Genomic DNA, 25318 nt, shown 5'->3' on the forward strand with positions numbered 1-25318 from the left:
AGAATTGAAGTATGTTAGAAGAGTTAGGAGTGCCGGTGGCAGCAGAAAAATCTGAAGCGCCTTGCGCAAGATTGATGTTTCTAGGCATAGTAATTGACTCAGTGAGGGAACAATGCGAATTGCCAGAGGAAAAAATAGAGAAAGCATGAATGCTAATAAAAGGAATGTTGGGGATAAAGAAGGTGACACTTAGAGAGACGCAGAAGTTGCTGGGGATTCTTAATTTCGCATGCAGGGTTAATCCGGTTGGTAGGATATTCAAGAGAAGGTTGGAGTTGGGTACAGCGGAAGTAAAGAATCCTGAACACATGGTTAGGTTAACCGGGGCAATGAAGGAAGACATGAACGTTTCGGATTCATTTTTAAAGGAATTTTAAAGGACTATGGCCAAGAGAAGCATCAGTTAATGAGTTGGAATTATATACGGATGCAGCAGGTGGTGCTGGTTTTGGTGAGTACTTACAGGGTAGATGGTGTGCTGGAGAATGGCCGGCAGCAGGGAAAAGGGATGGATGGGTGAAGAACTTAGCATTATTAGAATTGTTCCCTATTGTGGTTGCTGTGGAGCTGTGGGGTCATTTGTTGGAAAATAAAAGTATTGTATGTTGGTCAGACAATCAAGGGGTAGTGGATGCGCTTAACAACTTATCAGCCTCTTCCATACCAGTGATAATAAACATTTGCTTAAGAGCTAGACACATTCCTGGGTACAAAAATGTAGTAGCAGACGCGTTGTCAAGATTCAGATGGAATTTATTTATGAAAAGTGGCGCCTGCTGCCAGAAAAGAAGGTGAACGCTGCCCTATCTCTCTTTGGCAGATTGGGAGCATATAGAAGGAATAAAAAAGTTGGCTGAGAATTCTGTGGCTCCAAGAACCTGGAGGGCATACAAAAACTATTGGAAGCAATTTAAGGCTGTCAAGGTAGTAGGCGAGTGTGGTAGTTGTTTTGGAATGGCTATGGACGCTAAAAAAGGGTGGCATGAAGAAAGGTCAGGTTGGCATAGTTTTAGCGGGTGTATAATTTTTTGCAAAATTAATGGGTGAAGAAGACCTAACTAAATCATTTGTGGTAAGAAAGGTAATGAAAGCGTGGCAGCTGGGCGAACAAAAAAGGACAGATAACAGGGAGCAGATTACGGGAGAAAGGCTAGAAAAAATAGTAGGAGTATTGGGTGAAGTATGCCGGGATAAGGATTAAGCAAGCTTGTTTAAAGTGGCTTTTTCAATGGCTTTTTGGGACGCCTTGAGGATAGGAGAGATGGAATTTATTCATGAAAAGTGGTGCCTGCTGCCAGAAAAGAAGGTGAACGCTGCCCTATTTCTTTTTGGCAGATTGGGAGCATATAGAAGGAATAAAGAAGTTGGTTGAGAATTCTGTGGCTCCAAGAACCTGGAGGGCATACTAAAACTATTGGAAGCAGTGGCTCCAATTTAAGGGTGCCAAGGTAGTAGGTGAGCATGGTAGTTTTTTCGAATGGCTATGGACGCTAAAAAAGGGTGGCATGAAGAAAGGTCAGGTTGGCATAGTTTTAGCGGGTGTATAATTTTTTGCAAAATTAATGGGTGAAGAAGACCTAACTAAATCATTTGTGGTAAGAAAGGTAATGAAAGCGTGGCAGCTGGGCGAACAAAAAAGGACAGATAACAGGGAGCAGATTACGGGAGAAAGGCTAGAAAAAATGGTAGGAGTATTGGGTGAAGTATGCAGGGATAAGGATTAAGCAAGCTTGTTTAAAGTGGCTTTTTCAATGGCTTTTTGGGACGCCTTGAGGATAGGAGAGTTAGTAGCAGCAAGCAAGGCAGATGAAGAAAATGGGTTGGAGGAAGCAGATGTAAGGGTATATGAGGATAGTATAATGGTGCTAATAAGAAGGTCAAAAACAGATAGAGATGGTAAGGGCACATGTAGGAAAAAAATAGGAAGTATTGCATGCCTGGTGAATGGGATAAAGTAGCTGCTAAGTAGAAAGCGAGCGATGGGAAGGTTGTTCTTGAGACATATAGATGGGTCCAATTCGACATAGTTCCAATTTAAAAGAGTCATGGAAATGGTTGTAAAGAAGTTAGGATGGGAACAGCAGAGGTTTGCACCTCATTCATTCAGGATAGGGGCATCGACTAGTGCAGCAGAAAAAGTTTTTTTAGAGGAGAAAATAAAAAATCTAGGGAGATGGAAATCTAAAGCCTATAAATCTTGTATTAGGCTAAAGGGTGAATAAATAAAAACTTGGAATGTTGCAGTTGCACGTTAATTGGTTGTTAGGTTTGGATGAGTCATGTTTATGATATATCATTGTTGTTTTGTTTTTTTACAGATGGAGCTTTGAGAGTATGGGTGGTAGGGCATTATTACGTGTATTGGGTGAGAATGAGGGCAGCAGCATCAAGGGAAGGGACACATTTAGGTTTTTCACATAGGGATGCTAGTATCAGGTGGTTAGGAAAGAGGGGTATGAAATGGGAAGAATTAATTGAGACGATACAACAGGCTAGAAGAAGATGGAGATGCCCAGATATATTGATAATCTCCTTGGGTGGGAATGACAGACGCTTTTCCGTTAAGAGAGTTGGAAGAAAAGATAACTAATCAGTAACTATTCAGTTGGCTAAAAGTCGCGTGGCCACAGGTACTGGTCGTATGGTCCAACATAATATCCAGATTATATTGGCGGAACACAGATACTCAGAGGGCAGGATATAGATCGCATAGAAAGATTAACCAGGTAGCGGCAAAGATAATAAGGGAAACAGGGGGTAGGGTACTGGAGCATCCGGCGATCGCGGCTATAAGAGAGGAGCTGTTTCATGCAGACGGGGTACACTTGAATGAGGTCGGAAATGATCAGTTCCTAGAGGACATAAGATTAATGGTGGAGGAATTAGTTAGGGTAAGGAAAGGTCACTATGTTAGGTTGGCTGAAAGATAAGTTCTTTTGTTGGTGGTGAAAATGGGTCTAGCACGTGGGCAGGGCATTGAGGGCGTGAGAGGATCCCACTGCATATTCAGCTTGGGGCCATGATCCGGTGGTCTAGCTGCTGGGCAGGCTATGCAGCTGGTTCTCTTGTATCCCCTCAGGCCTCACCACAGGGGTTTGTGGTCCTCCCCTGATGCATGGACACATGTACTTTGTTGATTTGTGGAATTGGAATTGTTGGAAATTTATTTATTGCTCTTCTAAAAGATTTTGGCTGCAACAGCAAAATCTAAGTTCTAATTAAAGTGACCTTTTCATTTTATTGGCAATACTGGTGTTGTGTCTTTATTTCAGGTTATCCAAGGGAAAATGGGATTGGTGGGGCAGGGAGGTAACTATGTCATATGCATACTAAGAGAGAAGTGCTCTACCAGGAATGAACAACAGCTCATCAGCTAGTTCTATGGCGATTTACCACCCAGAAGCAGCCTCTTTTAGACCAGTGTGCTTTTCACAGAGGAAAACTTTCCTGAAGTATATCAGTCTGATCCCGCCAAGTAAGGTCAGTCCAGCCCCAAAATACCAGGCAATTCTCCTCTGAACAAGGAACATGACAACCCCAGATGATCGTTTCGGCCTCCGATGGGCCTCGTCAGTGAGGTGCAGCAACATTCCTCTAAGCACACTGGGCAAGGAGTCCACGTCTGGTTTCCCCCATCACCCATAGGGAGACTTCCCCAGGGTCATATTAATTTGCATACGAAGAGAGAAGCACTCTGCCAGGAATGAACAACAGCTCATCAGCTAGTTCTATGGCGATTTACCACCCGGAAGCAGACTCTTTTAGACCAGTATGCTTTTCACAGAGGAAAACTTTCCTGAAGTATATCAGTCTGATCCCACCAAGTAAGGTCAGTCCAGCCCCGAAATTCCAGGCAATTCTCTCTCTGAACAAGGAACATGACAACCCCAGATGATCATTTCGGCCTCCTCAGAGAGGGATTGCTTGGTATTTCGGGGCTGGACTGTACTGTGAAGTCAGGATCAGACTGATATGCTTCAGGAAAGTTCTTCTCTGTGAAAGGTACATGTTGAGCAAAAAGAGGCTGCTTCTTGGGTGGTAACTAGCCATAGAACAAGCTATTATGCTATTGTTCGTTCCCAGGTTGAGCACTTCTCTCTTTTTATTTATGCAAATTATGACACTTAGGGAAGTCTCCCTAAGTGTGATGCAGGAATCCAGATGTGGACCCGTTGCTCAGTGTGCCTAGAGGGATATGGCTGCACCTCACTGAAGATGCCCACAATAGGCCGAAACGTATGTCTGGGGTTTCGCTTTTTCTCTCGTTCAGAGAGGGATTGCCTGGTATTTCGGGGGTGAACTGTACTGTAAAGTCAGGATCAGACTGATATGCTTCAGGAAAGTTCTTCTCTGTGAAAGGCACATGTTAAGCAAAAAGATGATGCTTCTTGGGTGGTAACTAGCCATAGAACAAGCTATTATGCTATTGTTCCTTCCCAGGTTGAGCTCTTCTCTCTTCTTATTTATGCAGTGTGATGTGGGAATCCAGACGTAAACCCGTTGCTCAGTGTGCCTAGAGGGATATGGCTGCACCTCACTGACGAGGCCCACAATAGGCCGAAACGTACGTCTGGGGTTTTGCGTTTTCTTTCGTTCAGAGAGGGATTGCCTGGTATTTTGGGGCTGGACTGTACTGTGAAGTCAGGATCAGACTTATATGCTTCAGGAAAGTTCTTCTCTGTGAAAGGCACATGTTGAGCAAAAGGAGGCTGCTTCTTGGGTGGTAACTAGCCATAAAATAAGCTATTATGCTATTGTTCATTTCCAGGTTGAGCGCTTCTCTCTTTTTAATTATGCAAACTATGCCATATGGTATTGGAATAATTAGTAGGTAAAATGGAGCCTCTAAGCCTTAGGAGTTGTACTGTCCCTTACGGCCATCTACAATGAATTCCTGCTCTATGGAGTTGCAGGTCAATAATTCAAGTTTCCCCTTAGAGCTTCTGGTCTCTTGACAAATTAAGATCCAAGATGGGACTCATCCACACTTACTATTGTTTTTTTTTGTTTTTTTTGTACTTTTTACTCATTTTAATGATTGGGCAGTATTTAATGCTCCCCCTCACGTGCTAACTCAGTAAGAAGTAAGGTTTTTGCGCAGGTCGGGTAGCTCTCGTATTACAAGTTGAAAGTTAAAAGTCTTTGCTTGCGCGCTGACCCGATGCGCCAAAAAGCAAAAGTTAAAATATCGCAATTGCATTACTGTATTCCCCCATAGACTTCAATGGAGCACGAAAAAAGTGGAAAAAAACCCACTTGATGGCATATTCTCAAGTGTGCCAATCCAACATGAAGATATTAATATTTCACATTCAAATCTTCTACACATAGCAGAATATATTATTTTTATTCATAAATACATATTTCTATATATATATATATATATATATATATATATATATATATATATATATATATATATATATATATCTGATGCTATTTTGGTACAATATATATCTATATACATATGTAAGCAGAAAGAGATGCAGTCTGCCAGCAACGAACAGCAGCTTAGTGGCTTGTTCTATGGCCCAGTAAACTGTTTTCACTTGCGTGCTATCCCAACAAACTTAAAATATCGCTTGTGCATTCATGTATTCCCCATAGAAGACAATATATATATATATATATATATATATATATATAATGTTTTTAGTACAATATACATCTATACCTATATATACATGTCTTTATATAGGTATAGATATATACAAATATATATAGGAATATATATTTATAAGTACTTAGAACATATTTTGCTATGTGCAGAACATTGGAATGTGAAATATTTACAGTAAATAAACAGTATAACACTTTATTAAATATGAATATTGCATAAATATGCCTTTTCATGTTTTCATCTACTTAACTGCCAATGTCTCCAATGCACTATATATATATATATATATATATATATATATATATATATATATATATATATATATATGTCTATATACGTGTACAGGTGTATTTATGTGTTTATATGTGTGTATACAGGTATGTCTGTAAATACATACATACACATATAAATACATAAATATATCTGTACACACATATAAATATATATATATATATATATATATATATATATATATATATATGAAGAGAGAGGGTTGTAGATAGTTGCGCCACAATTAGAGCAATAGTAGTTATATAGTGAAAAGCTCTATGAGGATGTCCAATGCTTGCTGCTATTAGTAATGTCTCATTCCTCCTGGGTGAGACGAAAGTAGTGAGGATTGGAATCGGGTGTGTTCTGATAGCGCTTGCAGAAGATGTTCCTCATAAGTGGGTGGGGGAGGGGGAAGAAAGCAAAAATGGGAATATCCCCAGATGAGTGGTGAGTAATTGAGATCAAAATGAATGATAATAAATGCTCACCTGTTAGATCACAGGGATCAGCGATCAGCGACGAGTAGAAATGGATGGTGTATGTTAACACCAAAGCAAGAGTAAGGGAGGCAAGGGAATATGCCCCCAAATAAATATTTGGATGTATGAATATATGTAGTTGTATATAAACAGTTTGTATATATTCTTTATATATAATATATATAATATATATAATGTTGGTTAAGTATGCTGGATCAAAAGGCAACCACTTAGTTACTGTGGAAACGGTTGTTGTGGAAACGGAGGCTGCTTGTGGGAACTTCCAATTCTTACCACACTGTAAATGTGGACAGAGGGTAAAATGGAAGGAAGTTCCAGTTTATTATAAGCTGATAACCAGAAGAAAAAAGTTTTATTTATAAGAAAAATATTTCAGTTAAAAAAGTGTGTAAAAAATATATATAGGGGTATTAAAATAGTGTATGTGTGTGGATGAATACTATTTTAAAAACAATTATAATTTATTAGAAATCTCATTAAAATATAAGTTATGGGGTGTAGATAATAAACAGATAAAAGCACAGATAAAAGCGTACAAAATTAGCAAACAAATGTGTATAAAGGCACTACTAATAAGTGCAAAATAGTACAAAAAAGGGGCAGGTGCCAAACGCTAAATGGGAAATGTAAGTAGCCAATCAACACGGCGGAATGAGGTGCCGAGTGAATGGCAATTTAACTTACTTGCAGAAAGAAGCTGGGCTGAGCTGTCGGGCAAATGGAAGATCCTAGGGATCAAAATGAGGAAGTACGGCTGAGACAAAAAACGCTGCAAAGAGCAGCTAGTGGCAAAGTCTCGGCGTGTGTGTCGAAGTTCCGGAAGTGACGTCACGAACGTGCGTCACGTGCCTTACGCGTTTCGTGAGCGTATCAGCTCACTTCATCAGAGGCTATATATATATATATATACACAATCTTCTGGGGTTTCTGGAATTGCCAGGTATTTCGGCACTGGACTGACCGTAATAGGCGAGATCAGACTGATATACTACAGGAAAGTTCTACTCTGTGAAAAGCATTACTGGGCTAAAAAGCTGCACCCAGCTGGTAAATCACCATAAACAGGCTAACAATGGTATTGAGACAGTTGTTCGTTCCTGTGAGTGCACTTCTCTCTGCAAGTATATATATATATATACACACATATAAATACACACAAACATATACATATTTAGAAATGTATTTATCTAAATGTTAAAGCCCTTTGTCTGCCTTTTTTTCCCCAACACCTGAAACCTTTTTTACCTTTAAGTCCTTATAACTTTTTTGTGCAATATTTTTTTAAATATTTTTTCTTAGATGGTGTTATTTTAAGTGTAACTGTACTTTTAAATGTATTTTTAATGTTTTGTGGCACTTTTTTTGTTTTGCAAAACAGTTAACCATGACTCTGAAGTTGCGCTATCCCGATGAGTTTTAAATTAAATTGCACTCAAGCGTTCACATTTACGTTCATCTTGTAATATGAGCACTACATCCGGCGAGCGCAAACAGCTGCGATAAACCCGATATTGCTTGTGTGTAACTGTTAGCGCACCACTTGTAATCTGGCCCTACAATGTTTCAGTGTGTCACTATTTTGTACCATGTATATACAGCAAGTGATACAACAGTAAGTGCAAACCGGTGCAAGTGAAGACCAGGGGCACTGCCAGTCCCCCAAGCAATAGAAACTCACTGAGATGGTCCACAGTATATATGATTAAGGGGGAGACCCTGAAACGTCACAGTTTTTATTCTGTTGCCAATAAAAATATATTTTGTACCATGGTGCAATCCCCTGGCGACACATTCCTATCTAGTGTATTTGTATCATCTAAATATTGTAGGTAAGGAAAAATAAAAATACAAAGAAATTACCTGTAATTTCCAGATACTTTTGCTTTCTTGTGCTATCTTGCTCACTGTTTCTCCCATCAGAGCTATTAACATGTTAAGCAGGAGGATGTATGTCAGGATAACATAGACAACTAACAACAAGATAAATATAGGCTTATATTTGTAGTTCTCTGTGAATTCCAGATCTCCCATGCCGATGGCAAACTTGAACAATTCTTGGCAGGTGTAATACAAGTTGTTGTAAGAGGATGGTGGAGCTTTGCAGCAGCGTCTTGCTTGTGAAAAATTATCCGGCTTACTATCCACCTTTACATCATCTTCAATAAGAGTCACTAAAGCTATTAGGGAAATATATCAAATCATAGATTGTAAAGCAGAATAACAAGAAATGATTGTGTATTATAGATAAATATTATATCTTTGCCATTATAATTTATTTTTTATTAGGTGCCCGCCGGTTTCTTATACAACCTAGGGCTGTCGTCTTCACTGACTACTACCCATGTTCCTATGCTTTTGAAAGTGCAAATGAGTTTCTTACTTCCAGTAGTTAAATGTTCTCTGACAATTCACAGAGGTATGAAACAAACATAACCTTGTTTTCTAATGACGCAGTGGGCCTATTCAATCAACGTTTATATTTCTTATATGTAAAAAAGGCCTTACAGAGACAAATAAATTCTGGCTTTTTCCAGGCTGTGCCAGAGAATGGCCTGGAAAAGGCATTTCTTTAGTGTGTTTGAAGTTCTCTCACAGTTCTAACTTTACCAGCCTACCCCAAATCAGTGATGCTTGCAGGGGTTATCTCATTCATTTTATGCATACGTTACGAGCATATGATGCTCCCACGTTATCTCTGCAATTACCTGAGATAGACTGAGAGGTTTTGCATTCTAGAGAGTTTCATTAGTTTGTAAGGGAAGGCAGCTCATAGTTTAGAGGAAATACCTGGTTCAGACCCTTTAAGAGAATTTTGGTTAACTCTGCCCCTGAAAGGTCTATTAGATGAGTTCACTACAAGCTTGTTAGTTTTTAGTCATTCGACTGCCTTATTTTTAATTCCATCACCCATTTGACTTTCCCTAACACTATCTATAAGCATCATTATCTACCAAGTGAAGCATAAGCAATAGATACAATGAAAAAAACACATTTTGTTTTTTACAAAATATAAAGAAATATCAATAAATAGCTACAAAATTACCTGCAGCAAATCCAAAGAGAAAAAGAATGTAGACAAACATAAAACGCAACATATCTCTCATAATCATCTGTAAAACACAAAATGCCATAACTTTATTAGTATAAAACTACGCTAAACATGGGAAAATGTTACAGTCACTTGACTTTAGTTGATTTATTAATCAGAGCAGATCACAGAATATTTTGGTGACCTCAAGAATTAATTAATATTATAATTAATTATAAATACAATTCATCATTTTCAGTTCATAGTAAATTATGGCTGCTATTGCTTGATCAAAGCAAATAATCTGGATGCAATCTGTTTTTCTCACTCTGGCTGATAGTTACAACAAATGGTGCTAAGTCTGCTAGGTAGTTTAAAAGTTATTAATAGTGCAAAAATTACGATTTCAGCATCACTATTTGCAACCAAAATACTATTGAGACAACAGAAGAGATATGAATTGGATAATAATCAAAATACACTTATTTAACAATCGGGAAGGCACAGGAGTGCTGAGGATTTTGCTCCCCAGATGAGGAATAGATGCCCTTATAGACAGGAAGATCATTCAAATTCTGTATAGTACTTTGCTCATGTACAGATTGTGTGCTGGATAGACCCAAAAAAGATAAATTAAATAATTACCCATTAAATCATAAAACATAACTGCATAAAAATGTTTCTGACCTTCTCAATCATTACAGCATATATCCCCATTTGCTGAAAACCTCTGGTGTAGTAGAGCACATTAACCCAGCTCATTGATAGGCAAATTACCAATAATGCCACATATTCCTTGCGTCTACTGAAGTATAGAACAACAGACCACAACAAGAAAAGGGATTGGATAAAGCTGGAAAAGAAGAAGAAAACTTCCATTAATAAACAACAGGAATACACACAATTTTGATATATTCAGTGTAATACAAATTAAATTGGAACAAGCTTTATTAGTGTTTTCAGTTTGAACAACAAACATTTTTTTTTTATTAAATGCTACCTTATATGACAGAAATAAAATATAGCAAGATTACAAGTTATGCGCTAAACCCGGTGCGTAAATAACGCTAACATTTTAGCGGTACTGCACTTTCCATAGCGCTGCCATTACAAGTTACAGAAAAACCTTCTTGTGCTGTGCGTTATGGTGCGATAAGCTCTATACCGCACAAAAGCCAAGGCCTGACTTGATATGCTCATGCACGTTTTCCCCCATAGACCTCAATGGAGGAAAAAGTGTTAGAAAAAAAACAGCTGAGGGTTGCGGAATGGCGATCGCTATAACGAATTCCCCAAACTAAAAATAAAAAAACAAAATTACAAAATTAAGAAATCCTAACACTACGGAAAAAAAAAAACATTACAAAAAAAAAAAACAACTAAAATTACAAAATATAAAAAAAATCCAAGATTACAAAAAAATAAATGGAATTATCCAAAATAATAAAAATTAAACCTAATCTAATACCGCTATAAAAACAAAAAAGCCACCCCAAAATAAAAACACCCCCTAATCTAAAAATAAACTACCAATTGCCCTTAAAAGGGCCTTTGTAGGGTATTGCCCTAAGTTATACAGCAATTTTACATTAAAAAATAACAAATTACCCCCTAACAGTAAACCTCAAACCCCAACCAACCCCCCCAAATAAAAAAAACCTAACTCTAAAAAACATAAGCTACCCATTGCCCCTAAAGGGGCATTTGTATGGGCATTGCCCTTAAAAGACCCTGAAATAGGTACTCACCATTCCTGAAGTCCGGCAGTGAAGGTCTTCTTCCAGGAGGCTCCATCTTCATCCATCGCGGGGGCATCTTCTTTCTTCATCCGGAGCGAAGGCAGTGCGGAGCAGAAGCGGCAGTGAAGCAGAAACGTCAGCCACCAAGACATCAAGCGTGGAGGATCTTCTTCATGCGATTGTCGCCACACAGTGAAGATTGAATGCAAGGTACCCGTTTTATATTTGGGGTACCTTGCATTCCTATTGGCTGAAATTTTCAAATCAGCCAATAGGATGAGAGCTACTGAAATCCTATTGGCTGATTTGAACAGGTTTATTTTAGTAGTTGCGATGTGGGGGCCGGCGTTTTAAAGGGTTTAATATGTTTATTTTTTAACAGTTGCGATGAGGGGGGCTGGTGGTTTAGGGATTAATAGGTTTATTTTAGCAGTTGCGATGTGGGGGGATCAGTGGATTGGGTTTAATAGGTTTAATATAATATTTGCGATACAGGGGTGGCGGTTTAGGGGTTAATAGGTAGTTTATGGGTGTTAGTGCACTTTTTTTATTTTGCAAAATCCATAACTACAGGTCTTTCATCGCGAAATGGATCATTGCGGTATAAGATATAACGCTAGAAACTTGTAATACGGGTGACCTGAAAATTCCACACTCAAAAGCCATTTTTTGAGTACGGAATGGAGAGTTGCGGTACAGGCTAAAACGATAGCGGTAAAGCCATGACCTGCCATAAAAATACAAACAAAATAATGTATTATACATGTGAAAAAGAATAATTAAAACAACTAAAACATGTTATAATACTTTTTTTTCCATGGAAAGGGCTACACTAAAACTGTTTAAAGTAATATTTAAAACTAACAGAAAACATGTGTTTTAACACAACACATTCCTAAAGAAAGCTTGCTCTCTAGCTGTTAAGGAAAAAAACCACTTGTTTTTGACAAAAGAAAGATAAAATATCTTTAACCCCTTAATGATAAAGAGATTTCCCAGTTTCCATGCTTTAACGACAGATGCAATTTTTGCATAATTATTTACTCTCAAAAAGTGTAGTTAAAGAAAAATACCTCAAAATAGACTAGATTATTTTTTTTAAATTTATTTAAATAATTTTTATTGAGATTCTTGATATGTTCACAACAGAGAGTAAATGACATAACAAACAGAATACAAAAAATTGTACTAGTTATTATACAACAAAAGGTATGCAGTCAACAATTATATCCCTGGCATAAAACCGAGGGAATGGTATGTGTCTAGATACATACTGCACAACTATTAGCTGTTTGAGAATCTTGTTTTCTTTCATACAAATATAACAGCGTTTAAACGGTGGTTAATTCAATGGTTCTGTATCGATCAACTGATAGAGGCAACAATGACATATTGATAATGATAACTACAGAAATGATATGTTTTCTATCACTTAATGACAATTTCTTATAGTGTATAATTTAAAAAAATAGTTCCAGATACCTTCAGTACAAACATAAAAGTATACTCCAGAAAAAAAAGGAAGGGAAAAGAGGGTAAATATTTTATTAAATATCCTGACGCTAGAAGACTAGATTATTTTGTCCTGATTTAAGGAACACTGTAGAGATTAATTGGAGAAACTAAACACCTCAGGGTATTTACCTAGGGCATTTTGAATTTATCCCTTTTATCGACAAGGGCAGAAAAAATAGCTCTCCTGTAATGGAGACACCCCTCTGACAGGTATGTGATCACAGAGACACCCTGTTCCTGAAAAAGCTTGCCTGGGGTAACCTCCATATCACTATTTATGCTCTGCCTCACTGCTGAGGAAAACACAAATAGTGTAGTCTCGCCATTGTTGGCAACAATGCACACTACAAGGTACACTGCACGCCCATAAATGCTTAAAGGGACAGTCTAGTTAAAATTAAACTTTCATGATTCAGATAGCGCATGTAATTTTAAACAACTTTCCAATTTACTTCTATTATCTAATTTGCTCAATTCTTTAGATATCCTTTGTTGAAGAAATAGCAATGCACATGTGTGAGCCAATCACACAAGGCCTCTATGTGCAGCAATCAATCAGCAGCTACTGAGCATATCTAAATATGCTTTTCAGCAAGTGATATCAAGGGAATGAAGCAAATTAGATAATAGAAGTAAATTATAAATTTGTTTAAAATGACATGCTCTTTCTAAATCACGAAAGAAAAAATTTGGGTTTCATGTCCCTTTAACAATTAATGTATTAATATCAATTTAACTTCCTTTACACAAAATTAATGTACATGTGTGACCTGAGGGGATGCTGCAATCAGGAGTGTTTAAGTAAAATACAATTCATGACTTTTGTTAGATTTAGGTTCCCATTAAAGGAATATAAAAAAATGCTCTAACATGCTAGAGCATTTTATTATTGCACTATTGCTTGCAGAGTGATTAAACACATAGTTAAAGTGAGCACCAGAGCATCAATGCACTACTGGGAGCTAGCCAAAAACACCTGGCATGCCAATTACAACAGAAAAATGTGTGCAACCACCAATCACTAGCTAGCTCCCAGTAAAGCACTGCTGCTGGGTATATATTGATATGCTTTTTAACAAAGAACAAACGTCTAGATTACAAGTTTTGCTTTATGAGCGGCTCGGTGCTAACTTGCAAGTTATTGTCACCACTCACCTCCCTATAGCGCTGCTATTACAGGTTTGCAAAAACCCGGCGTTAGAAGGCAATAAGTGAGCGTTAAGCAAAATTGAGCTCCATACCGCACTCCAATACCAGCGCTGCTTTGAGCTGGTTTTACGTGCTCGTGCATGATTTCCCCATAGACATCAATGGGGAGAGCCGGCTGAAAAAAAGCCTAACACCTGCAATAAAGGAGCGTAAAGCTCTGTAACGCAGCCCCATTGATTCCTATGGGGGAAAGAAAAGTTATATTTACACGTAACACCCCAACATAAACCCCTGTGTCTAAACACCTACATTACACTTATTAACCCCTAATCTGCCGTCCCAACATCTCCGCCACCTACCTACACTTATTAACCCCTAATCTTCTGCCCCTAACATCGCCGCCACCTACCTACATTTATTAACCCCTAATCTGCTGCCCCCAATGTCGCCGCCACCTAACCCTAACCCTAAGTCTAACCCTAATGTAAACCTAACCCTAGCACCCATTAACTTTAACATAATTAAAATAAATCTAAATAAAAATTACAATACCTAAATAATTCCTATTTAAAACTAAATACTTACCTATAAAATAAACCCTAAGCTAGCTACAATATAACTAATAGTTACATTGTAGCTAGCTTAGGTTTTATTTTTATTTCACAGCTAAGTTTGTATTTATTTTAACTAGGTAGACTAGTTAGTAAATAGTTATTAACTATTTGCTAACTACCTTGCTAAAATAAATACAAATTTACCTGTAAAATAAAACCTAACCTGAGTTACACTAAAACCTAACCTTACACTACAATAAAATAAATTACATTTATTAAATACAATTAAATAAATTACAAAAAAAACAAACACTAAATTACACAAAATTAAAAAGAAATGATCAAATATTTAAACTAATTACACCTAATCTAATAGCCTTATCAAAATAAAAAAAATAAAAAAAAATAAAAAAAAAATAACCTAGCCTAAACTAAACTACCAATAGCCCTTAAAAGGGCCTTTTGCGGGGCATTGCCCCAAAGAAATCAGCTCTTTTACCTGTAAAAAAAAAAATACAAAAAAACCCCCAACAGTAAAACCCACCACCCACACAACCAACCCCCCAAATAAAAACCAATCTAAAAACCTAAGCTCCCTATTGCCCTGCAAATGGCATTTGGATGGGCATTGCCCTTAAAAGGGTATTTAGCTCTTTTTCAGCTCAAACCCTAAGCTAAAAATAAAACCCACCCAATAAACCCTTAAAAAAACACTAACCCCCGAAGATCCACTTACAGTTTTTGAAGACCGGACTTCCATCCTCAACGAAGCAGCAGAAGTCTTCATCCAAGTGGCAGAAGTCCTCAATGAAGCCGGCAGAAGTCTTCATCCAGACGGCATCTTCTATCTTCATCCATCCGGCGCAGAGCAGCTCCATCTTCAAGACATCTGCCGCGGAGCATCCTTTTCTCTTGATGGCTCTTCTCGAATGAAGTTTCCTTTAAGTGACGACATCCAAGATGGTGTCCCTTGAATTCTGATAGGCTGATAGAATTCTATCAGCCAATCGGAATTAAAGGTGAAAAAATCCTATTGGCTGATGCAATCAGCCAATAGGATTGAGCTTCAATCCTATTGGCTGACCCAATCAGCCAATAGGATTTAGCTTGCATTCTATTGGCTGATTGGAACAGCCAATAGAATGCAAGCTCAATCCTATTGGCTGATTGGATCAGCCAATAGGATTGAAGCTCAATCCTATTGGCTGATTGCATCAGCCAATAGGATTTTTTCACCTTTAATTCCGATTGGCTGATAGAATTCTATCAGCCAATCGGAATTCAAGGGACGCCATCTTGGATGACGTCACTTAAAGGAACCTTCATTCGTGAAGAGCCGTCGGAAGAAGAGGATGCTCCGCGCCGGATCTCTTGAAGATGAAGCCGCTCCGTGCCGGATGGATGAAGATAGAAGATGCCATCTGGATGAAGACTGCCGGCTTGGATAAAGACTACGGCTCGCTTGGATGAAGACTTCTCCCGGCTTCATTGAAGACTTCTTGCCGCTTGGATAAAGACTTCTGCCGCTTCGTTGAGGATGGATGTCCGGTCTTCAAAAACTGTAAGTGGATCTTCGGGGTTTAGTGTTAGGTTTTTTTAAGGTTTTATTGGGTTGGTTTTATTTTTAGATTAGGGTTTGGGCAAGGAAGAAGAGATAAATGCCCTTTTAAGGGCAATGCCCAACCAAATGCCCTTTTCAGGGCAATGTGGAGCTTAGGTTTTTAGATAGGGTTTTATTTGGGGGGTTTGGTTGTGTGGGTCTTGGGTTTTACTGTTGGGGGGTTATTTGTATTTTTTTTTACAGGTAAAAGAGATGATTTCTTTGGGGCAATGCCCAGCAAAAGGCCCTTTTAAGGGCTATTGGTAGTTTAGTTTAGGCTAGTGGTTTTTTTTTTTTATTTGGGGGGGGGCTTTTTATTTTGATAGGGCTATTAGATTAGGTGTAATTAGTTAAAATATTTGATAATTTCTTTTTTATTTTGTGTAATTTAGTGGGTTTTTTTTGTAATTTAGTTAATTGTATTTAATTAAAAGGACACTGAACCCAATTTTTTTCTTTTGTGATTCAGATAAACCTTGAAATTTTAAGCAACTTTCTAATTTACTCCTATTATCAATTTTTTTTCGTTCTCTTGCTATCTTTATTTGAAAAAGAAAGTCCAGAACCTTGGACAGCACTTGTTTATTGGTGGATGAATTTATCCACCAATCAGCAAGAACAACCCAGGTTGTTCACCAAAATGGGCCGGCATCTAATCTTACATTCTTGCTTTTCAAATAAGGATACCAAGAGAATGAAGAACATTTGCTAATAGGAGTAAATTAGAAAGTTGCTTAAAATTTCCTGCTCTATCTGAATCACAAAATAATTTTTTTGGGTTCAGTGTCCCTTTAATGTAATTGATTTAATTGTAGTGTAAGGTTAGGTGTTAGTGCAAGACAAGTTAGGTTTTATTTTACAGGTAAATTTGTATTTATTTTAACTAGGTAGTTATTAAATAGTTAATAACTATTTACTAACTATTCTACCTAGTTAAAATAAATACAAACTTGCCTGTGAAATAAAAATAAAACCTAAGATAGCTACAATGTAACTATTAGTTATATTGTAGCTAGCTTAGGGTTTATTTTACAGGTAAGTATTTAGTTTTAAATAGGAATTATTTAGTTATTAATAGTAGGTTTTATTTAGATTTATTTTAATTACATTCAAGTTAGTGGGTGTTAGGGTTAGACTTAGGGTTAGGTTTAGGGGTTAATGACTTTAGCATAAAGGCGACGATTTTGGGGGCAGCAGATTAGGGGTTAATAACAGTAATGTAGGTTACGGCAATGTTAGGGACAGCAGATTAGGGGTTAATAATATTTAACTAGTGTTTGCGATGCGGGGGTACGGCGGTTTAGGGGTTAAGATGTTTATTATAGTGGCAGTGATGTCTGGAGCGGCAGATTAGGGGTTAATACATTTATTTTATTATTTGCGATGCGGGAGGGCCTCGGTTTAGGGGTTAATAGGTAGTTGATGGGTGTTAGTGTACTTTGTAGCACTTTAGTTATGAGTTTTATGTTACAGATTTGTAGCGTAAAACTCATAACTACTGACTTTCAGGTGGCGGTACGGTCTTGTAGTTATAGGCTGTACCGCTCACTTTTTGGCCGGAAACGCAAACTCGTAATACCAGCGCTATGGAAGTCCCATTCAAAAAGGACTTTTTGAAAGCTGCAGTAGTTACGTTGCCTAACAGCCAAAAAAGTGTGCGGTACAGAAATACCTACAAGACTCGTAATACCAGCGGTAGTGAAAAGAAGCCATAATGCTGCATTTTCACCCATAATGCAAAACTCGTAATCTAGCCAAAAGTAAATTTCATAATAGAAGCAAATTTAAAAGTGTCTTAAAATAACATGTTATAACCGAATCATGCATGTTTAATTTTGACTTTCCTATCCCTTTAATTATGCTTTTTTCCTTTTACTTGTAGCTAATATGCATGCAAGGAACACCTTTGCATATTTCAGATGACTCACTTTTTGGGATTGTGCTAAAGAAACATTGCATAAAACGGTTTCCAGTGTTTGTGGTTTCAGAATTTTTTATTAACTGATATTCATAATTATAAAATATATTAAGAAAAATAAGATTATGCCCATTACTTACAAGAGAACCTCGCTGTAACTGTCAATTAGCAACGTCTTTAGTGATGGCTTTCGCTGCATGAAATATTGAACCTAGAATGAGAAAAGGTTACATTTTAGTTTAGTCATAATTAAAGATAAAGCTCACGTAATTAATAAGTTTTAATGTTGTCATGTATTGTATATAATTTGGGAACCTTCCCTCTTGTTGGCTGGCTAACTATACAACAAATATACAAAATGGTAATGATTTTCAAATAGGTGTATATTTGTGTGCTGTCCGCATAACAATGGTAGCTTAGGCCAAGTTGCATTATGATATCTCCAATTGGCAACATATACACCGCAAATAACATGGGAGATAAGATGGTGCCTGGTTGGACTCCACATGCCAAAGGGACAGGTGCAGAGGAGAATACCCCTGATGACAATCTATAGGTTCTGAATAAAAACTGAGAAACGCTCAACCTGGGAACAAACAATAGCATAATAGGTTTTTCTATGGCTAGTTACCAGTGGGGACTTTGCGGTGGGTTATGTGACAGGTTAGGGGTTAATTGAGTAGGCAATTTGGGCTGTTAGTTTTTTTTTTCACTTTTCTCTCTCCATTGAAGTCTATGGGGGAGTACGTTAATGCGGTGACGATATCTTAACTTCTGCTCTTAGCGCGCAATAATTTTTTTTAACTTTCAACTTGTAGTACACATCTTACCCGACATGCGTAAAGTGCAGAAGTTGAGCAGAGTTAGCGTGCAAGTAGTTACAGCTCTACTTGTAATCTAGCCGTTAGTGTCTATACCAGTGCCATTTCAGTACTATGCCTTGTCCTGAAACCTGACTGGAATGCATAATACATTTTGTTTATTGATAGCCATGCTTCTAGTTGAGTTGCAGCAACTTTCTCAATGATTTTCCCTAAAAAAGGAAGGTTTAAGATGGGCCTGTAATTCTCAAAGCAGTCTGAATATAGTAAAGCCTTTTTTTTAGGATAAGACGGAGAACTGCTTGATTTAATGATGTAGAAACGTATCTGTTTGCAAAAAGCATTGAGTAATTTTGGTAAAGAGTAGTGCAAGCATGGGCATCCACGGGATGGTCACATGGTGTTACATTGTTATTTATATTTATTACTTGTTAGATTACTAGATAACTCCAACATTCACTTTGGCAGCAATAGGATAAAGGCTTAATGTTAATGCTTGCTTGAATAGTAGGTCCACTTATGTAGTTTATTTACTACATTGTACATCTTGCAGTTTTCAATATGTGGGTTTCACTACCAGCGAACTTCATTCAAGAATCTACAAACATTTATCATCTATGAATATAGGTATCTCAACTACGTCTCTAGTACAACACTTTGTGTACCAACCTAACACAGATGATAAAACTTTAAAAAAATTGAAAAGATATTCTATGAAGGAGAGAAGGTGATAGATTCAAGCTATCAAGTCAGCAAAAAATGTATTGGATATTTAGATTAAGGACACATGTCCCACTAGGTCTAAATTCAAACTTATTAATTACTGTCAGTAAATTAAGCACTGACTGTTGTCACCGCAGTGTGCTTAGCAGGTTTAAACATTATGGATATATAACTTATGTGAGGACTGCTGCACTGCAACCAGTTTAAGTGGGATATGTTATGATGTTAATTGTGAGTCCAAGTATACTGGATGCTAGTTGATTGTATGGTCTGTGTATTTTAATCTCATGTTGAATAAATCTTAAGCTTTATACTTAAAAACCATGCTCCTCCCAATATTTTTCTTGTTGTTATGTGCAGAAGCCTAACACATATTAGGTAGCCAAAACCCAAGTTATACAATAAAAAAGAAAACTATTGTATGCATTGTGCTAACCCCACTACAATAAAGTGATTCCATGATCTCCCCAACACAAATATCTGCCTCTGACTCATCTGCACACACAATAAGCTCTAACTCTGATGATGCGGGGCACTTCCTTCTTCTATAAGGAACTGTGAGTTGCTAGTGCTACCTAGTGATTTACATAAACCACTGCTGTGACATTGTCTGATTGGAATTGTGTCTGAGGCCAGGCCAACATCTGCAATTGGAGGGCCATAAAATGTAATTTGGCAAAGGGAACTGCATCTGAGGCAGCCACCATGAGACCCACTGCAATGCACTAAGCAATGGAAGGAAGAGTGTTCAGCTGTAGAGGGGCAAAGGCCTGTAGCAGCTTCAGTCTGCGCTGATCTGTCAGAGACAAATGCGTAGTCATTGAATCAATAATGAACCCCAAAAAAGACACACGGGTCTGAGGAGTTAAGGAACTCTGTAGAACACTTATTTTCCAACCAGGATTCTGGAGCAACTGAAGTACCATCTGTAAGTAAGGAACTACAGAAATTCCTTAAGCTCATTCTACAGACAACAGAGCTCCCAGCATATTATAAACACTCTGGGAGCTGCATCTAGACCGAAAGGAAGGGCCACAAGCTGGATATTCTGGTCTAGAAAAGCAAATATCAGGAACTTGACACAATCCCTGTGAATAGGGATATAAGCATCTTTTAAGTCTAAGGTAGACATAAACTGACCTTCCAGCACCAAAGGAAGTAAAGTGCAAACTCTCTACATCTTGAAAGTAGGAACGTTCAGAGAATTTGTTCAATATTTTAAGATTTTTCAGAAGCCAAAAAGTACTGTAAAGAACTGTAAATAAATTTGGTACTGTAAAGAAATTTGAATAAAACTCCTGTTTTATTTCTGAAGTTGGAACTGGAGCAATCACTTCAAGATCTGTTACACAAACCAAGAAAGCTTGGTCCCTTAAAGGAAAAAATAATAAATAATAAAAATAATTTTCTTGTTAATTTTAATGTTTCTAATAAAATTTGCAATAAATGTTTAATTTTTCAAGTTTTGATAGCCTTGAGAGCCACTTATACTTTTTATCTATTGCTTACCTGCAGTGCAATGGACCGCATTGTGGTACCATAGCTTGTACCCGAGATGGAAATGTAAAGACAGCAAACATTTTCACCATAATATTATGGTAGGATACTTATTAGTTTAGTCTCAATGACCGTTTTCAAAGACAGAGAGAAATAAATTAGCTAGTAACATTTAATTTAGTGCTTTGCTTTCATTTAGTGGGCTCCATTTACAAAGCAGTAGAAGCAGCTTGAAGTCCTTGCAGTGCAGGCTTGCTCATGTGATAAAAAAGAGATGTATACAATACGAATGGGTACTCCCCTCTGGTCAGAACCGCTGCCTTCCAACAGTCTCTCTCAAAGGCTGTATAATTGATATGTATTGTAAGTAGAGGCACTGGTTCTTAGGGGTCTTCCAAAGATTCCTCTCTGTGCTTCATGATTCTCCCAAAAGAGTTGTGTCTGTATAGAATAATATCAGACTAACGGGTCCACAGGTGGCTCCACAAAACGGTCAGGAAAGAAAAAAACAAATTTCTTTAGCTAAAATATCATTGTTTATTTGGCTCAACGCGTTTCAACGGATTTACCGTCTTTTTCAAGAGCTGTTAAAATTTAGTATGGCAAAAAGTCATATGCAATACCGCATTGCAGGCGGCTTTAAATATACAATCATGAACGGTAGCTGATACCTCATTGGTTAAGGTCAGATTTACACGCAATTATAAAAAGGAGATATACAATTACAATTCTAGAACTTAGATAGTTGTCAAATTCATTTGGAATACATTCAAATGAGTCCCATTTTAATGTATTCCAAATGAATTTGACAACTATCCTTTTTATCTATTGGATGAACAATAACATGTGATCATGATACATAGAAATGGACCTGTTTGTGAACTGCTACACACAGGACAACTCGAAAGGGAACTGAAAAACAGAACGGTTCAGGATTGGTTGATACTGCCTTTTTAAAATAATGTGTTTTTATTGGTTAGTTGATTAACAATTGCTTTTTAGGTAGGTTTTAATTCAGATATATATATATATATATATATATATATATATATATATATATATATATATATGTATTTGATATTTGATTTTTTGTTAAATATGTATTAAGTTCTGAACTTCCAGTGGGCGGCTCACCAAGATGGCCACTGAATCTCACTGCTCTGTATCAGATTGCTAACGGCACGATAAATTGTGGCCGAATCTTAAGCCATCCAGTCCTCCCTTGGCAATAGGTGTGCCCGGGAAACCTTCAGGATCAAGAATTTCCAACTCTTGGCTCCCGAGAAGTTGTTTAACTCCAATCAAGCCACTGGGCTTCTCAGCAGAACTGTGCGCTCAACTAAACAAGATGGAGCACATTATATCTTCCCTTACTGAAGTGCTCACACCACTGTTCAATTCCCTAACAGCAGCCATGGGGGAACTTCTCCTAGAAACGCAAGCGCTGCGTACAACAAATCACTTAGGAGTCCTTCCTATCAATCTGGCAGCACCTCCAGAGAACTCACTGTCACGGCAGGACACAGATAAGGCCTCACTAGTGCCGTACTGTTCGGATCCCAGCGTGGAGCTGTCAAAGAAAGTACTATGTCTAACACGGGCAGCTAAACTACCATCATGACAAGAGATTTGGAGATGCAACCCTCCCGCAAGGTGGAATATTCTCAAATCAGCCCTATGGAGGCTGACGGTACCTCAAGATAATTCAAAATGCCGGAAAGACATGAGGCGCAACTATAGTGCCGGATTTCTCCAACTTTGTACCTGCACCATTGGTGTACCACTTAATCTTGGCAACACAACCGGACTCTACCCTACCAATCTCGCCACCCAGACCAAAGCAGACGTGGTCAAACAGAAGTCTGGTGTGGGATGAATGTATTCACGAACATGACATAAGCTAGCTCAAGAATACATATCTCTGTTCAAGTAATACAATTTTTTTTGCAGCTGTGTTTTTTTCTCTCTTTTGAAATTAAAGCTTCCAGAGGACGCTAGCCTCTATATATCTATATTTACTTGACAACGGGGACTCTTTGATAGATGGCTTTAAGGAGGAATGCGCTAAAGCCTCACATTGATACAAGATTCAGCTGAGAGGCAGATTTATGAACACAGCTCGGGTTGCACTGTTCAGGGACATATATGGCTACCTTTCTTAGTGCAACCAGACATAATTTTGTTATTAATTATCATGCTGCATTTGTTTTAATATAAGCAGAGTTTAATTAAGTCTATGTAAAAGGGACACAGATTTACTTGCACAAAGTGCTAAATGGTTCAGTAGCAACAACCTTGTTATGCTAGCCTAATGTTTGTTTGCTCCTAGATTTACTTTGAAAAATTTGCAATGTTTAATATTGAAGCTATATTTCTAGTTATAGCCCTTAGTTTATGTGTTTATGTATATATATATATTTTTTTTTTACTTTACTAGCACTTAATCTCATGAAGCAAAATATTTTTAAGCATCTAAAATAGGCAGTATTTAGACATATCATGTTCTATGCCACCTTTTACAAAAGAAGATGTTGGCCTACTCACTATGCCTCCAAATCTACCTCAGAAGAGGTAATCTTTGCATCACCAAAGGCATAACACGCAAGCTACACCCCGGCCATCCCACTCAAACTCACTACCATCTCCTACTTTGCAGAGGCCTTCTAAATGCACGATACTAGACCCTAGAATAACACTATTGCTATAAGATTGATATGGCACTGATATTCCATTTCAATTACATTCCCATAATTTAATTAGTAATAGTAGCATATCTTCCCCTGACTCACCACAATGTACATAACTAGAGGGAAAAAAAAAGAAAAGGAAAGAAAAAAAACAAAACAAAACAACTCTCATTGCAATATCCCCAAACCTATAGCTAAATCCCCCACACTATAATCTGGGATACATATATTTGCACAGTGCCCCTACATGACACACTTCATCCTTTCAAAACATGTTCACTAATACCCACTCTAATTGACAAACGCTCATACTGTGTCCGGTCTGGAAATGCTTTCATACCTTATAGGCCAAATAAGAGCTAATAAACCAATACTGTACAATAGTGTGGGTATTGTCTATATTATAACTCTCTATATCAAACTAATCTAGAGAGGCCATCTTGATATTGAATAAGGGCATACTAGCCTTCCACATCATGGTGAGGAGACAATAAGGTGTAACACTGATGCATCCTCCAAGAACTAGTCTTTAGCTAATATTTCTGCAATATATTTAGTTAGGAGGTTTGCAATCCTTCTTAGGAATTTTTCTGAAATTTAGGGGATAGCACACAGGCGTCTTGTGTAATATTTGTAAGATACCCTAACGACTAAGTAGGTGGATAGAAGAAAGTGCTAGCTGTAGTTTGTTTTAGTTTATGATTGTTTAGTTTATTATGTTTAAAATGTTAAAACCCCAGCGATGTGTACAAATACAAATTTTCTACAAGTGATACGGAACCAGCATGATTTACATCATGTGGATATGGATCTAATTGCGTCTGTTATTTGTCCCTAAGCATGCTATATAATATTCTGCCCTGCGTGGCGCAAAGACACATAACTTATACAATTGTATACATTGTTGGATATAAATAAAAGTTTTTTTAAAAAAAAGTGTATTAAGTTCTAGGATTGTAATTGTATATCTCCTTTTTATAATCGTGTGTAAATCTGACCTTAACCAATGCAGTATCAGATACCGTTCATAATTGTATATTTAAAGCCGCCTTCGATGCAGTATTGCATATGACTTTTTGTAAGCCATACTAAATTTTAACAGCTCTTGAAAAAGACGGTAAATCCGTGGAAACGCGTTGAGCCCAATAAACAACAATATTTTATCTAAAGAAATTTGTTTTTTGCGCATGTGAGCCTGCTTACCCCAAGTAAAGACAAAAATCCCCCCAATCTCCTTAATTCTAAGTGAATGACAAGACGCATGAGGGCAGGGGAAGCCGCTGCACTTGGAAATCCTTGCGTAATGATAACTGCATGTAGGAAATAGTGAAGATGAGTGGACAAGTTCCCTAGTTGGGAACTTTGTCTGTCCACCAGATAATAAATGAAGCCCCATGTTTTAAACTGGCTGCTGGCTTACTGCACAGAACAATGTTGACTACTATATACTGTGTATGTATATATATATATATATATATATATATATATATATATATATATATATATAAATTATTATTATTATACTTTATTTATGAAGCACCAACATATTCCGCAGCGCTGTCCATGGATACAATTCATATAAATAAAACAGTACAAGACTTGTAATTTACAAACACATACAGGAGGGATTGAGTGCCCTATTCCCGTGGGAACTTACAATCTAGAAGGGTAGGAGGTTGAGAAACAGAAGGTGA

At 37.5% G+C, this 25318-nt stretch overlaps 1 protein-coding gene across 1 annotated transcript in view; it reads right to left on the bottom strand.

Annotated features, from left to right (window-relative positions):
- TRPV1 (transient receptor potential cation channel subfamily V member 1) overlaps positions 1-25318 on the bottom strand; it is a 341264-nt gene that overhangs the window by 63667 nt on the left and 252279 nt on the right. Inside the window, exons 10-13 of the mRNA XM_053706095.1 lie at positions 18037-18107; positions 10109-10274; positions 9437-9503; positions 8254-8570 (exon numbers count right to left, since the gene is read on the bottom strand). Coding sequence (XP_053562070.1) covers positions 8254-8570; positions 9437-9503; positions 10109-10274; positions 18037-18107 — 621 coding nt within the window. The remainder of the gene's footprint in view (positions 1-8253; positions 8571-9436; positions 9504-10108; positions 10275-18036; positions 18108-25318) is intronic.

The sequence above is a fragment of the Bombina bombina genome, chromosome 3 (genome assembly GCF_027579735.1).
Source record: "Bombina bombina isolate aBomBom1 chromosome 3, aBomBom1.pri, whole genome shotgun sequence".
Classification (NCBI taxonomy): domain Eukaryota; kingdom Metazoa; phylum Chordata; class Amphibia; order Anura; family Bombinatoridae; genus Bombina; species Bombina bombina.